Source organism: Chenopodium quinoa, unplaced genomic scaffold (assembly GCF_001683475.1).
Source record: "Chenopodium quinoa cultivar QQ74 unplaced genomic scaffold, ASM168347v1, whole genome shotgun sequence".
NCBI lineage: Eukaryota > Viridiplantae > Streptophyta > Magnoliopsida > Caryophyllales > Amaranthaceae > Chenopodium > Chenopodium quinoa.
The window spans coordinates 12,202,482-12,217,047 of NW_018745024.1; the positions used below are offsets into that span (position 1 = coordinate 12,202,482).

Genomic DNA, 14,566 nt, shown 5'->3' on the forward strand with positions numbered 1-14,566 from the left:
TCATGTTCTTTATTAATATTACATATGTTCTTTAGATTATATATAAAAATAAAAAATAAAGCTGAATTTTTTTACAAAACAGCTATATGTTCTTTATAAAACAGTTGTATGTTATTTATAAAACATATACATGTTCATTCCGCGTTTTTTTTTTTCTGTACCAAGCATGGTACAGTCGCCTGCACCTTAAAATTTTCATATAAATTGTTAATCTATAATCAAGGCTACTGGTAATCATTAAGGTCATTCTGAATTGTTATAGCTTTATTTGCAAACAACATAATGTTGTGTATTTCAGATAATGATAAGGAGCTTCAAAGGAACATAGTTATGATAATGTCTAATTAGACATGAAGGCAAGGATTACTCACTAACATAGATCAACATTTGACCTCTCTTAACTAGTTCAATTAGGTTGAGTATCTGAAAAGCACATTCAAATCATATTTGAATTTTATCCTAGGAATATAGTTATGATAATGTCTGATTAGGCAGGAAGTACTCGCTAACATAGATTAACATTTGGTCTCTCCTAACTAGTTCAATTAGGTTGAGTCTATGAAAAGTACATTTCCATCATATTTGAACTTTATCCTCACTTTATTAGCATTGGCAAATAAATGTTATATCCCATATATTACAATTCAATAAGAGATTGCAATAAAATTGAAGCTTTCTATTCGCCTTACCCTTTAGCGTCTTTAGTTCGGCTAATAATCTAGAAGTAATTATTTTTGAGTGATTTTTTTTTTTTCCTTTCAATCTTCTTAAAATAAACTACGTGTCAAATAAAATTTATCAGATATCATTGAAAATTTTATAAAATATTTTAATAAAAATATATTAGACTGCATTTTAAAAATGCACCGTATCCTCTACTTTTGAAACACCCGTACTCGTATTCGTTTCATATCCGTATCCGATTTCGTACCCATTCTAGTGACCGTAGCTGATTAACTTTGTAGTCCAGCCGATTATTTTTTTTTTACATAAAAACAGGAGAAAATATTTTATAAAACCCGTACTGCCGGGTTTCAGGAAACCACAGAGTAAACAGGCTAAACTTGTAATAAGTTGCATTAATAACACCGAGTATTCAGTTTGGTTTTCGATCACTCGGTTTTCGTGACTAGGCTCTTGATCTCCTCCGTCAAATATTCCTTTCTTTGTGATTTCCTCCGTCAATTGAGGTTTGTAAATCGTTTCCATACTATAATTCAATCAATGTTTTTCTATAAATTAAATTCGTTTGGAAATTGGAAGCAATATAAGATTGTCATATTTTCTCTCAAATTGTAGAGGTGGATGAAAGATATGCTGTTTCTTGGAGAGGAATCGGCGAAAAATTGGTATGTTTCTCCCTTACGCTTGGATGTTTATAATTTTTGTGGTATTGTTGTATATTCTTGTATGGAAAGAGGTGGATTGATGCCATTGATGGAGTTTGTTTTGTGGCTGATTTGGAACGAACGAAATATCTTGGTTTTTAATTATAGGCGGATGGATGTTGTGGGTTGTATTCAGGAAGCGTCAGTGATTGTTGGGGAGTACGAAACGGCGGAGATAAGATGTTCGAGATTAGGGGTTAGTTGCCCTAGCCCCACGGGGTGGTCACCCAAGTTTGAAATTAGACTAGACTCGACCTCACTGAACCCGAACCTGACCCGGACACCTGACTTATAAATGGGACAATCTTAAAGTGAAAGAGGGTAAAGCCCGTAGTTGACACAATCTAATATCCCCACATATTTTACCATACACAAAAGTTAGGGGATGCAACACATCTAAATTCTAATTGTAGTTGCATGTTATAAGTACATACATACTGATATACATGTAATTTATTTATATTGAATAAAAGGGTAAGAGTATTTCATTACCATCATGAATACAAGGTTACAATATTTATAATACAAGAGTATCTGCTAAAGATAGGTAGCACTAACTAATTAAAGAATAAAATATATATAATACAATAAGAATATTGGGAGAAGATAATAATATACAATAATAGAATATCACAAGATATTTGCATGATCAAAAGATGTATGATAAGCATAAATTACGGTTGTGATATCAAGGAGAATAATATCAATATACTTCCTTGATATTATCTCCAATATGCCCCCGCAAGACGGACGGTGTCGGTGAGTCCGATCTTGATAAAGAAAGTATCCAACCGTGGTCTAGATAATGGCTTTGTAAGAAAATCTGCAAGTTGATCACCAGTGGGTACATGAACAACCCGTAGAGCTTTCTTTTGAACTTGTTCCCGGATGAAATAGTAATCGAGAGCTAAATGTTTCATTCTTGAGTGAAATACTGGATTTGCGCTTAGATGAGTAGCACTTAGATTATCACAATATATAACCGGTGTGTGTGACAAACGAACACCTAGCTCGGTTAAAAGATTATGAATCCACATAAGTTCAGCTGTAGTCGATGCAACTGACCTGAACTCAGCTTCTGTTGATGAGCGTGCTAGTGATTTTTGCTTTTTCGAGCTCCATGTGATAGGATTTCTACCAAGGAAGACTATGTGACCCATTGTAGAGACGTAGTCATCACGATCACCCGCCCAATCCGCATAGAAAGCATGTAGTGTAAGAGGAGAGTCACGATATATATTGACACCTTTGTCAAGAGTGCCACTAAGATATCGCATAAGCCGCTTTAGAGCAGTCCAATGATCATTGGTTGGACAATGCATGAATTGTGAGAGCTTGTTAACAGCAAATGCTACATCGGGCCTAGTGAGAGTAAGGTACTGTAGGCTTCCAACTGCAGCTCGGAAGTCTTTTGGTTCCTCCAAGGGAACCCCTAATGCAGATAAATGTTGTGTAACAATTAATGGTGTGGGCACAGGCTTAGTGTCAAGCATGCCCATGCGATCGAGAAGATCAATGATATATTTCCGTTGATTGAGAAATAATCCAGACGAAGTAGGCTGAACCTCTACCCCGAGAAAGTAAGAAAGTGTACCCAAGTCCTTCAAGGAAAATCGAGTTGCAAAATTCTGAATGAAACCATCAAGAAAAGCGATATCCGGACCTGTAACAATAATATCATCCACGTACACAATTAGATAGATAGGTGTAGTAGAGTGATGTAGTATAAAGAGTGATGTGTCGGATACACATCGTTTAAATCCTTTTTCGATCAAGAAATTTGTGAGTTCTGTGTACCAAGCCCTTGGTGCTTGCTTGAGACCATAAATAGCCTTCTTTAGTCTGCATACATGAGTAGGAAAATTAGCATCAATAAACCCGGGAGGTTGAGACATGTACACCTCTTCATGTAAAGTTCATTGTAAAAATGCATTGTTTATATCGAGTTGGCGAAGATGCCAATTTTGAGTGACTGCTAGGCTTAAAAGAGTACAGATGGTGGCCGGTTTGACAACCGGACTGAATGTCTCAGAATAATCAATACCCGGGCGTTGTTGAAAGCCCTTTGCTACCAAACGAGCTTTGTAACGCTCAATTGAACCATCTTTATTGTATTTGATACGGAAAACCCATTTGCATTTCACAATATTACGAACCGTATCAGATGATGTTAAATCCCAAGTACCAAGTTTGTGTAAGGAAGCAAGTTCTTCTTCCATGGCTTTCCTCCAAAGAGGATCTTTTAAGACTTGCTTAACAGAGGTTGGGGTCACTGGTTTGGAAGCTATGGTTGTTGTATGGGCATATTTTGGGTTTGGTTTAAAAATATTATTTTTTGATCTGGTAATAATACCTTGATTTGGGTTAAGGGGTGGGTGGTCAGTTAATGGGTTGGTTGGATTAGGGGTAATTAATGTGGATGGTGAATGAGCTGAGGTGTCATTGGTTAGTGGGTCTTGAATTGGAGTATGACTTGTGTGAGGTGAAGAGTTATACGTAAGATGAGGAGTGTTAGGTAAGGATGTGGGCCTTGGTGTAGGTGAAGGACTAGGAGTGATAGATTGTGGGCTTGAATCTGGTAACATGGGTTGGTGGGCCGTGGGTAATGGTGGAGAAGATGGTGAATGAGAGGTGATGATGTTAGGTTGGGCGTGGATTAGAGGAGTAGAGTTGTTGGCAGATGCATTTGAAGAATAAGGAGGAGTTGATGGTGTAGGGCCTGGTGAGTCCGGATGTTCATCCGTAGGTCTATGCACCGGGTTGTGTAAGATTGGTAATGTGATTGAACACCAAGTATCCGAATCAGGAATAGAGGCAGTGGTATCCTTTTTTAGAAGGAGTGTATGAGGAAATTCGGTTTCAACAAACCGAACATGCCTAGACACATAAACCCGATTTGTAGTAGGATCTAGACAATAGTAAGCACTTTGAGTTTTAGAATAGCCAATAAAAATGCATGGTTTGGATTTTGGATCAAGCTTGTGAGATGTGTATGGCTTAAGCCAGGGGTAACACAAACACCCAAAGCTCCGTAATTTCAAGTAATTAGGAGCAAACCCGAATAAACAATGATACGGAGATTTATGTGATAAAGTCGGCGTAGGAAGCCTATTTATCAAATAAGAGGCAGTGGAAAAAGCATATGACCAATAAGAAAGAGGTAATTGAGCATGAGAGAGGAGAGAGAGGCCGGTTTCAACAATGTGTCTATGACGGCGTTCTGCAAAACCATTGTGTTCGGGAGTGTGAGGGGGAGAGGTAAGATGAGATACACCATCAATAGTCAAGAAAGATGCTAAGGCCTCATATTCACCCCCATTATCTGAGTATAATATTTTGATAGCCCTTTCAAAAAATTTCTCAACTAGAGCTTTAAAACGAATAAAAACGGCTTTAGTGTCGGATTTATTCTTAAGAGGATAAAACCAAATATATTTAGTGTAATGATCAACAAAGATAACATAGTACTTAAAGCCATCAAGAGAGTGGATTGGAGCAGTCCATAAGTCAGTGTAAACGATATCAAGAGGAGATTGAGAAAGCAAAGTAGAATGATTAAAAGGAAGTTTATGACTTTTATTGCATTGACAAGCATTACAATTGAAAGTCAATGAGCTAGAGACATCTAGATTGAAATCTGATATAATTTTCTTAAAAATAGGTAAAGACGGATGGCCAAGTCGGTGATGCCAATTTATTGCCGAAGATTTGATAGAGGAAAAGGCTGAAATGAGTGAAGGGGATGACAACTCATATACCCCGTGTTTAGTTGGACCCTTGATAAGATGTGCCCCCGTGAGCCGATCCTTCACAAGAAAAGAATCAGAAGAGAATTCAACGAGTAAGTTATTATCAAAACATAATTGAGAAATTGAAATAATGTTGCGTGTCATAGAGGGAGCACATAAAACATTAGATAAATGAATGCGTTTAGAGGAAGTAGGGAGAAAAAGTGAGCATGTGTGTGTAATGGATACTCCCATCCCATTACCTATGACAATCTCCTCAGTACCATCATACGGGTGGTGAAGAGAAAGATTGGAAAGATCATGAGTGACATGGTGAGAGGCCCCTGTATCCAAGAGCCAATTTGTTGGTTGAGATGTGGCAGCGGTAGTAGCTACATGTGCTTGCGGTGGACGTTGAGAGGTAGAAGACGGTGGCAGAGTAGGCTTAGCATTAGGAAATTTTTCCTGAAAGATAGGGCAGCGGTATAAGGAATGACCAAGTGTATGGCACCATTGGCATTTGCCTTGGTAGCCCTGAGGTTTGGTATTGGTATTGGTTTGGTTGTGCTTCTTATAAGGAGCAGCAGACTTGGGTGGATTGGGGAAAGAGTTGCGATTGTAGGAATCAGTAGAATAAGTGTTTGGGGGATGAGAGCGAGTGGTGGTAGCATGAGCGGTGACCGGTAGCGGGGTAGATGTAGAGGTCTTACGGATACTGACTTCTTTGATAAGAAGCTTCTCATGCAATTCATCGAAGCTAATTACGGTATCACGACCATTGACAGAGTCAATCACAGACTGATATTTATCATCATCTAGACCTTCGAGTACGCGCTCTATGAGATCATCTGGTTTGTAAGGTTCGCCGAGGACGGCTAACTGATCTGCACATATGCGAATTGCATTCATGTACTCGGTGATTGTTTGAGTACCCTTTGTGATAGACTTCATGTTAGCTTTAACAAGCTTAGCATGACCACGAGAATGACGAGCAAAAGTGTGGGCAAGAATATCCCATGCCTCCTTGGTGGTAGTAGCACGTGAGACAAGGGGGACGATAGACGAATCTAAGGTTCCAATCATGGAACCAAATAGGAGTTTGTCTTGTCTAACCCATGTAGTATATGCTGGGTTTGATGAAGAGACGTTATTAGTGGTGAGTGTCGAAGGCGGTGCGGCATGTGAACCATCCAAGAACTTGAAAAGTCCATAGCCAATTAGAGTGGATTCAAGCTGCAATTTCCATGAAAGGTAATTGGTATTTTTGAGCTTAATGATATTAGTGAGATCAACAACAATCAAAGGGTGGGTGGGTTCAATATCATTAGGAATGGTAGCACCTCCCATTATGCGTAGAGTAGGAAAAAAAAAATGTTTAGGATTCTTCCTGTTCTGATACCATGAAAGGGTAAGAGTATTTCATTACCATCATGAATACAAGGTTACAATATTTATAATACAAGAGTATCTGCTAAAGATAGGTAGCACTAACTAATTAAAGAATAAAATATATCTAATACAATAAGAATATTGAGAGAAGATAATAATATACAATAATAGAATATCACAAGATATTTGCATCATCAAAAGATATATGATAAGCATAAATTACGGTTGTGATATCAAGGAGAATAATATCAATATACTTCCTTGATATTATCTCCAATATTGAATTCATCTAAAATGAAATGGCCATTCCTTTTCTTTTGAATTGAAATTTTGTGTATTTTCTTGTTCATTTAAAAAAAAAAAAATATCTGAATAATCACACTTTTGTAATCGGATCTTCAGATAATGATAAATTCTCTTTTTTCTCCGGCTTGCAACAATTTTATTTGCTTCAATGGTAACTGGATACAATCATTACCTATAACGCGTGGCATTGCATTCCCTAAAGGCTGTACTACCAAAGTATCTGCAATGTCTGGGAATGTATTCAAGTGGGCAAACTCAGACGACAGTGATTCTTCTACCTCATCACCTGCGCTGTCTCTTACTCCCAATTACATCCTTCCTGTGGAAAGAAGGCCAAATTTAGCTGAAGTGTCCAAGTCAGGTGACAGTGTTCCAATAATAGATATGGGAAGGGGAGATATCGACAATCTTGTCAAAGAGATAGCAAGAGCATCTGAGGAGTACGGACTTTTTCTGATCATAAATCACGGTGTAACAGAAGAGCTTTGTGAAAGCATGTTGTCTGCTGTTACTGACTTATTTCATCTTCCTCCTCAAGTTAAGGCTCGTCTTGTGTCAGATGATCCTACTAAAGATGTAAGGATTTGCAATCATTTCCGAAAAGCTGAGGACAAGGGCAACCAAATGGCTAAGAAATTTAGCATGTGGAGTGAGGTTTTTAAACACTCTTGGCACCCGGCTGATGACAGTTTTGCTGAACTTTTGCCATCAGATCCTCCAAACTACAGGTATGCATCTTGAGCATTGCGATTGGTTAGTTATTGCATAAGAGATATGGACTAGGTTGATATTTCTGAACATTCTGATTATAGTTCATTGTTTTTTTCTTGGCTTGTAATTGGTGGTTCAGTTTTTAGTTTATTGGGATTATGTTATGTATTTGTACTACTTCCATTCTTATGCACAATTGATTTTGTTATTGTAGGAGGGTAGTGACTGCATATGCTAAAGAAATCGGATTTGTCATGAGTTTGCTTCTGAATTTGATGTCACAAGGTTTGGGACTGGAGGGAGATGTTTTACAAGATAGGTTAGGGAAAAATCCCTTGTTTAGGGCTCAAGCAAATTACTACCCACCTTGTTCAAACCCGGATCTTACACTCGGATTGGGTGTTCACACTGATAGAGATGCACTGACGGTTGTGCTACCAACTTCAAATGTGGAGGGTTTACAGATCATGAAGGACAACAAATGGATTGTGGTTGATCCTGTTCCAAATGCTTTAATTGTTAATATAGGCGATCAATTGCAGGTTTGTTAATTTTCTATTCATATTTCTACAGTTCTATGATCCTTTAACCTGGACTATTTCAAACAATGCTGTTTGAAAGCAATACTCTGACGTCTACCTTCATGTCTCACTTTCATTTTGTCTTTCTGCCTTTGGATGTAGGTTTTAAGCAATGGTAAATATAAAAGTGTGCTGCATAGAGTAGTGACTAATGAACACCAAAGTAGAGTGTCACTGGCAATGTTTTATGGCCCAGACAAAGACGCTTTAATTGGCCCAATTGAGAATTTGATCGACAATCAGCATCCTCAACTCTATCGGAATTACTACTTTAAGGAATTTCTTGTAGTCTATAGAAACCAGGAAGGGAAGAATCGCAAGATCAAAGAGTTTTTTGAGATTTAATGGTAGATGGCGACTTGTTTGACAGGAATGCAGTTTAACTTAAGGTAGATTCAACTTAAAGGAGGTTGATTAGATTTAGCTAGGTCTGTTAGTAATTCAATTTAATGTTGGAATGTATATAAATTAATAATATTGCTTTAATTATAACCTTTTTATCATTAAATGATCAGTTGGTGTTCTTTTTCCATGTACAAGTAGACTAAAATTTAATGAATATTGGTAAGAGTTGAGAATACAAATGATAAGTTGCAGGCTTACAAGTTACAGCACAAGAAGCTCTGTTTTTCTTATTTCCTTTCGACTGTGGAAGAAAGGCAAAAGCATTTTATTCATAATACTGGACATGGAAACAGGGAGAACATCGTAAAGAATATGAGATAAGCCTAGGAACAGAGAAACTATTGTTTCACCTAAATTTTTTATAATTTCTATGAACAAAAAGGTTCTCCACAAAGCAAGAGAAATGGAATTGAACATAAATAGCTTAATTTTGTGTGATCAATACATATTGATATTGAATAGCACAAGGATATGAATTTTTTAGTTCCGGCTGTAATTGTATGACTGACAAGCACCAAAACCTTCCTTTTTTTTTTTTTGAATACACACCAAAACCTTCCTAATACCCACATATAAATTCGTTAATAATACTACTCTTTAGTGTTGGAGATGAATTAATCTGGAGTAGTTATTTGCATCCTTCCATAATCACGAATAGGCAAGTGCATCTTTTCTCACCCTTTAGGCGGAAGAGTAGAGAAGACATCTGCTTTCCAAGGGAAGTTGTCTAGTTTATGGAGGCCATCTGCTGCTTCTTGAAGCCAACTGGGTTCAAAAAGAAACATGTGATCCCAATAATTTGAAATTTCCACTTCCATCTGAAATCATTGGGGCAGAGCAAGTCTTGTGCAACTTCATAATTTCTTCAAGCTCTTTGCTATAACATACTTCGTATTAATTTAGCCTCCTAAAGAAAAAGAATAAGAAAATTTAAGAATTTTTCAGAATGAAATACATGACTTTTTAGTTTGCTGTATGTTGACCGGTAGAGTGATTATTTCTGAAAATAAAGGTGCAAACTGTAAAGCCTTCAACTAGACATGCATATCTCATGAAATGGGGAAAATGGGGAAGTATATCTAATTTAACCAGAATTCAAGATAAGAGTTTAAGGAAGACGAGATTACCACATCTCAAATTATTCGGGAATTAGATGAGAAACACTGCAGAAATTTCAGAGCATTGACGTTAAACATCATAACGTGCTAACTTGTGCAATTGTCCTCCAAAACTCTCAAAGCCAAGTCTCAATTGCCTTGCTAACATTTAAAAAGCAAGTGAGCAATGAAGCAGCATAATGTGAGAATCAGGTGCTGCTGTTATGTTTCTGTCCAAAATATCCTGGCTGTCTTTCCACTGCTCCAAACAGCACATACCTAAAACTGAGGAATAAAGTGACAAGTCTGATGACATAGGGCAAAATGTGCTTGCCTAATATCTCTGCAAAAATTTAGGGGCTTGAGAATTGATATAATAATTGGTCCTTATAAAGGCCATCAATGATGACATAATGTAAAGTACCAGACTTACAGGTCCATGAGACCACATCTCCTTTAAAAGCGGAGAGCACCAACATTCTTGTTGTTCTGCAAAGACCTTGTACATAGAATCACAGACAACCAAGTCAGGTTGAATTCTAAACATGACAATCTTATCCAACAACATATTAACAAGAATAAGACCATCGACCAAGGACATAACCATGACATGTCAACTTGTCAAGCTAATAACCTATTTAAGGCTTTTTACCAACAAGGAAGAAGCAGGCTTGATAATCTGTATGTACCATGAGGCAGTAACAATTGGCAATGGTAGCAACTGAATAATTTACTGAGATATGTGAGCTGGCAGTGGAAACAGAAGATTGAACTAAACAATCCCATACAGAGAGTGGTCAAGAGTTTCTCTTGAAATATTAAGACTGAATACTTTGTAAATTTTGAGAAATTAATACATACGTGTGGTCGTGTGGAAGTCTAATGATATTGCTACTAGCAAAGTTGGCACTATTTCTGCCATATTCCGGACAATGTTGGCAATATATATGTCTGCTTTCTGTAATAGACTAACCTAAGGAGGGGCAGTATGGGTATTCTAGTCATATTTTACTAGGTTAATAGTCCTTAGTATATAAAGAGAGAGAGGGGAAAGAAAATGGTAGGAAATATTTGGAGTGAATCCTTTTGAGATTTGTGACCTCAATTCATTACTATGAGATTTGTAGGCGAAACCTACAACCTTTTGTAAGAAACCATCAGCAAGTTTAATACAATTCAAGCTTTCAGCCTTAAATTTCTGCTTATTTATATAAATATAAAAATCAGATTATCCAGTCCATTACACTTTCTTCACCAAACTGTTTATGGGTCATTATGATTAGTTACTATTAGATAATGGTGCAAAACTAAAATTAGTTTCTCATGCTCATAATATGACACAGCCACATCAAAAGAATTAAATATATAAACAAAATGACATTACCAGAATGCGCAAGTTGAACGTAGGAAATTTTACCATGCAACAGCCAACAGATGCTTTGACCAGAGAGCTTATGGAATAGAGATCTTATCATAACATTGACACCTTTAAGCTGTTTACTTGTGCTTCTGATTCTTTAGAAACTCTTGAAACAAAGCTTTGTCTGCATCGCTGACATTGTGATCAGCAAATGAGCCACTTAACAGCGAAGTACTGTGACCATCAAGTGGAAACCCTTTGCTAGTTTTAATTATGACAAACTCTAAAGCCTTTTTGAGATTATTGGTTGAAAGAAAACCATTTATAATTGCATTATAGGTAAAATCATCCGGAGAGCAGCCATTGTCTTCCATTTTCTTTAATTCTTCAATAGCATCGTTCGGTAAACCATTTTTACAGAGCCCCTTAATCATTGCATCGTATGTATATTTGTCAGGTTTTAAACCCTTAGCTAGGAGAGAAGAGAAGATATCCCTTCCTTCTTCAAATCGCCCAACTGCACAAAGGCCTTCAATTAGTATACTGTATGTGAAAATATCAGGGACCACTCCGATTTCACTCATTTGTCTCACCATTTCCAATGCCTCATTAACCTGTGAACTTTTACAAAGATGATCAAGCAATGAATTATAAGTATATACATTTGGTTTTACGCCTTGAGCCTCCATTTCCTTGAGAAGCTTTCTTGCAGATTGTAGTCTATTCTCCTTGCATAAGGCATCTATAAGAGTGCTATATGTGACAACATCAGGTTTTAAACCTCTAAGCAGCATATCCTGGACCAAGTCTAGGACTTTGTCAACCTTCTTAACCTTGCAATATCCATTTAACAAGCTGGTAAAAGTCAGAATATTAGGCACAAAACCATTTTTCACCATTAAATCCATTATTTTTGAGGCTTCATCCATTTGACCACATGAACTATATCCATCCAACAGAGAAGTGTAAGTAATAATATTTAGAGCATCACCCCGCTTATTCATCAGTCCCACTACAGCTTCTGCCTCCTTAACCTTCACTTGTTTGAAACACATGTCAATCAACATGCTGTAGATCGTGACATTGAGAGCTATCTTACTCTCCAACATCTCATTCAACAATATCTTTACATCCATCCACTTCCCCAAAGTGCACATCCCTCGAATCAAACTACTATAAGTATAGACATCAGGCGGAACACCCTTGCTTTTCATGTCGGAAAAAAGGTTAACAGCCTGAGGTAAAAGCTTGTCTTTACAAAGACTATCAATAATGGTGCTATATATGACGACATTAGGATTACAAGAGCTAAACCCAGAATTCATCATTGCCAGCAATCCAAGCGAATTGGCGTAGTTCCCTATCCTACAAAGACCTTTGATCAAAGCACCATAGGTAACAATAGTGGGTTGAAACCCTAATTTGACAATTTTATCCAACAATCTAACAGCTTCCTCCAACAAATTAGCATGAATGAGGCCATTTATAAGGGTAGTAAAGGTCACAATACTAGGTTCATACCCAAGCTTAATAATTTTCCCTAAAATCGAAAACCCGAAATCAACACGACCCAAACAGGAGTAACAATTGATAAGGACGTTCAAAGAATAAAGATCACAAGAAACACCCAACAATTGCAATTGTGCAGATAGAGAAATTACAGTTGAATAATTAATGGGTTCTTTAGGTTTAACCTTAATCATAGAACACAATATGAAATTAAAAGTAACAGCAGAAGGAAGAGGATTCATACGAGTCATTTGATGGAAGAGAGATACAGCATCATCGAGCTTGTGGAAACCATGTCTGCATTGTTGTATCACTGAATTGAGGAAGAATTTGGGGTTTTGTTCTTTATTTGGGGAGGAGAGAGAACTGAACAAAGGGTAGCAGAAAGAAAGAGAAGTAGGAAGACGAAGAAATGTATTTCCGCCATTAATGGAAGTTGAAGCTTTTGCAGTAATCAATCTTCCAACTGCAAGTTTATTGTTTGCCATTCTTGTGAAAGTTGAAGGGGGTGTAAATGTGTAATAATAAATTAATAAGATTGAATTGAAATCCTTAATTTGTTGAGGGTTTAGGGTTTTAGGTAGAAACTAGCCTTTTGAAGTTTAGGCTAAGTGGCTTAGTACTAGCTAAGTATGCTAAGTTGCTAACCCATGTTTATTCAATGAGTCTATGACGGCTTTGAATCATTGCTTGGAATTAGGGTCTGCATATATGAGACCAATATGAAATACTCCGTAAAACTAACATAATAAAGTGTAACTATGATAAGCTTACTTCAAATTACAAATTGTATGGATGATATGAATGTAAATACCAACCAATTTAGTTGGTTTAAGTTTTAGTGTAATGCCCTAGAGCTAATATTGAATTCGTCTACATCATTGACATTTTGATACGCTCACCAAAAATAAAAATAAAAAACTTTTAATTAATTAGTTAGCTTTGAGATAAAATACTACGGAGTACTATAAACTATAATCATCATGTATTGGATTTAGATATATAGGAATAATAGGATATATGAATATATGATAACCATAAAGCCTTAGAGCATAGCCAATGGTGGTCATCATATTTTTTATTACTTTCTCTCTCTTCCACCTCATTTATGCCCAACTTCCATGCCCATACACTCACATTGGTTGCCCTCCAAATTTGTGGGTATTGATTCTCCTTTCCTTCCATTCCCACGTGAGTCTTCATCAATTGAAAAAAAAAACTAAACCTCCTCTCTTTGTTGGACAAGTGGCGAACTACCACTAAATGCTCACACTCAACAAATGGTCATGGCCATGACCTAGTCATGAATCATTTCTCTCACTTCATGCCCACCCAAAATGGGCAACCATTGGCTATACCCTTTAGTAGCTTTCATAAATGCTTAGTAGTATTTGGATTTAAATCGGCTAATTTTCACTTGAGATTCTTAATTTTATTATACGGAATACGTCTCATCTTGCAACCCATTATTACACTCACCAAAACATTAGATATACTTACAGCTGTCAACGGCTAACCCGACCCGAAATACCGACCCTAACCCGACCTATTAACTGACTCGTCTGAACCCGAAAAAAAATGGAGACCCGAAACGACCTAACCCGACCTGAAACCAACCCTATACCCGTGTTTTCCCGAGTATTTGAGACCCGAATTCGAACATTAACCAACCTAGAGACGACCCGACCCGAATGTAACCCATAAATTATTGACCTGAACCGAAATTGACCCAAACCCGTTTTAACCCGTCAAAACCCGAATTCAACTCGACCTGTTCCTAACCCGACCCGAATTCAACCCGGCTTGTTCCTAACCCAACCCGAATTTAACCCGACTTGCTATAAACCCGACTCAAATTTCAACTCGACCTGATACAAACCCGACCTGAATCAACCCGACTTGTTATTGACCCGACCCAAATTCAACCTGACTTGTTATCGAATCAATATGTATAGATCGTTATCTCATGTTGGTATTGGAACGAAAATTGAGTCCTAACTCTATTCCTTCAATATTTCACTTTGAATTTTAAGATGTTAGTTTCACAACATGTTTTTAGGGACGAAACATGATTTCCGCAAATTATTGACTT

The 14,566-nt window shown here is 37.1% G+C and overlaps 3 protein-coding genes across 7 annotated transcripts; 1 reads left to right on the top strand and 2 right to left on the bottom strand.

Annotated features, from left to right (window-relative positions):
• The first annotated feature begins 979 nt into the window (after nt 1-979).
• Nucleotides 980-8,639, top strand: LOC110708783 (protein DMR6-LIKE OXYGENASE 1-like). Of its 3 annotated transcripts, none has more exons than XM_021887004.1 (5): nt 980-1,190; nt 1,300-1,349; nt 6,908-7,539; nt 7,737-8,064; nt 8,206-8,639. In XM_021887004.1, the coding sequence occupies exons 3-5, from the start codon at nt 6,911-6,913 to the stop codon at nt 8,446-8,448; spliced, it is 1,200 nt and encodes a 399-aa protein (XP_021742696.1). In that variant the 5' UTR covers nt 980-1,190; nt 1,300-1,349; nt 6,908-6,910; the 3' UTR covers nt 8,449-8,639. The 3 variants fall into 3 exon arrangements, with proteins under 3 accessions (XP_021742696.1, XP_021742698.1, XP_021742697.1); XM_021887006.1 differs by having other exon boundaries at nt 981-1,190; nt 7,014-7,539; XM_021887005.1 differs by lacking the exons at nt 980-1,190; nt 1,300-1,349 and having other exon boundaries at nt 6,889-7,539.
• Nucleotides 5,109-6,474, bottom strand: LOC110708784. Its single transcript, XM_021887008.1, has 2 exons — nt 5,380-6,474; nt 5,109-5,194 (listed from the first exon to the last, which is right to left on the bottom strand). The coding sequence occupies exons 1-2, from the start codon at nt 6,461-6,463 to the stop codon at nt 5,154-5,156; spliced, it is 1,125 nt and encodes a 374-aa protein (XP_021742700.1). The 5' UTR covers nt 6,464-6,474; the 3' UTR covers nt 5,109-5,153.
• A 268-nt stretch (nt 8,640-8,907) lies between the features above and the next one.
• LOC110708781 (putative pentatricopeptide repeat-containing protein At1g12700, mitochondrial) lies at nt 8,908-14,370 on the bottom strand. 3 transcript variants are annotated; one of them, XM_021887002.1, is made up of 4 exons: nt 11,023-14,370; nt 10,039-10,104; nt 9,636-9,948; nt 8,908-9,415 (listed from the first exon to the last, which is right to left on the bottom strand). In XM_021887002.1, the coding sequence occupies exon 1, from the start codon at nt 12,960-12,962 to the stop codon at nt 11,103-11,105; it is 1,860 nt and encodes a 619-aa protein (XP_021742694.1). In that variant the 5' UTR covers nt 12,963-14,370; the 3' UTR covers nt 8,908-9,415; nt 9,636-9,948; nt 10,039-10,104; nt 11,023-11,102. The 3 variants fall into 3 exon arrangements, with proteins under 3 accessions (XP_021742694.1, XP_021742695.1, XP_021742693.1); XM_021887003.1 differs by having other exon boundaries at nt 10,990-14,370; XM_021887001.1 differs by having other exon boundaries at nt 10,039-14,370.
• Between the last annotated feature and the right edge of the window lie 196 nt (nt 14,371-14,566).

Coding starts and splice junctions, on each gene's coding strand:
- LOC110708784 (XM_021887008.1), bottom strand. CDS start 6,463: ATGGGAGGTGCTACCATTCCTAATGATATTGAACCCACCCACCCTTTG. Junction 5,195..5,379: donor TACTGAGGAGATTGTCATAG/GTAATGGGATGG, acceptor TTTCTTGTGAAG/GATCGGCTCACGGGGGCACA.
- LOC110708783 (XM_021887004.1), top strand. CDS start 6,911: ATGATAAATTCTCTTTTTTCTCCGGCTTGCAACAATTTTATTTGCTTC. Junction 7,540..7,736: donor TCAGATCCTCCAAACTACAG/GTATGCATCTTG, acceptor TTGTTATTGTAG/GAGGGTAGTGACTGCATATG. Junction 8,065..8,205: donor ATATAGGCGATCAATTGCAG/GTTTGTTAATTT, acceptor CTTTGGATGTAG/GTTTTAAGCAATGGTAAATA.
- LOC110708781 (XM_021887002.1), bottom strand. CDS start 12,962: ATGGCAAACAATAAACTTGCAGTTGGAAGATTGATTACTGCAAAAGCT.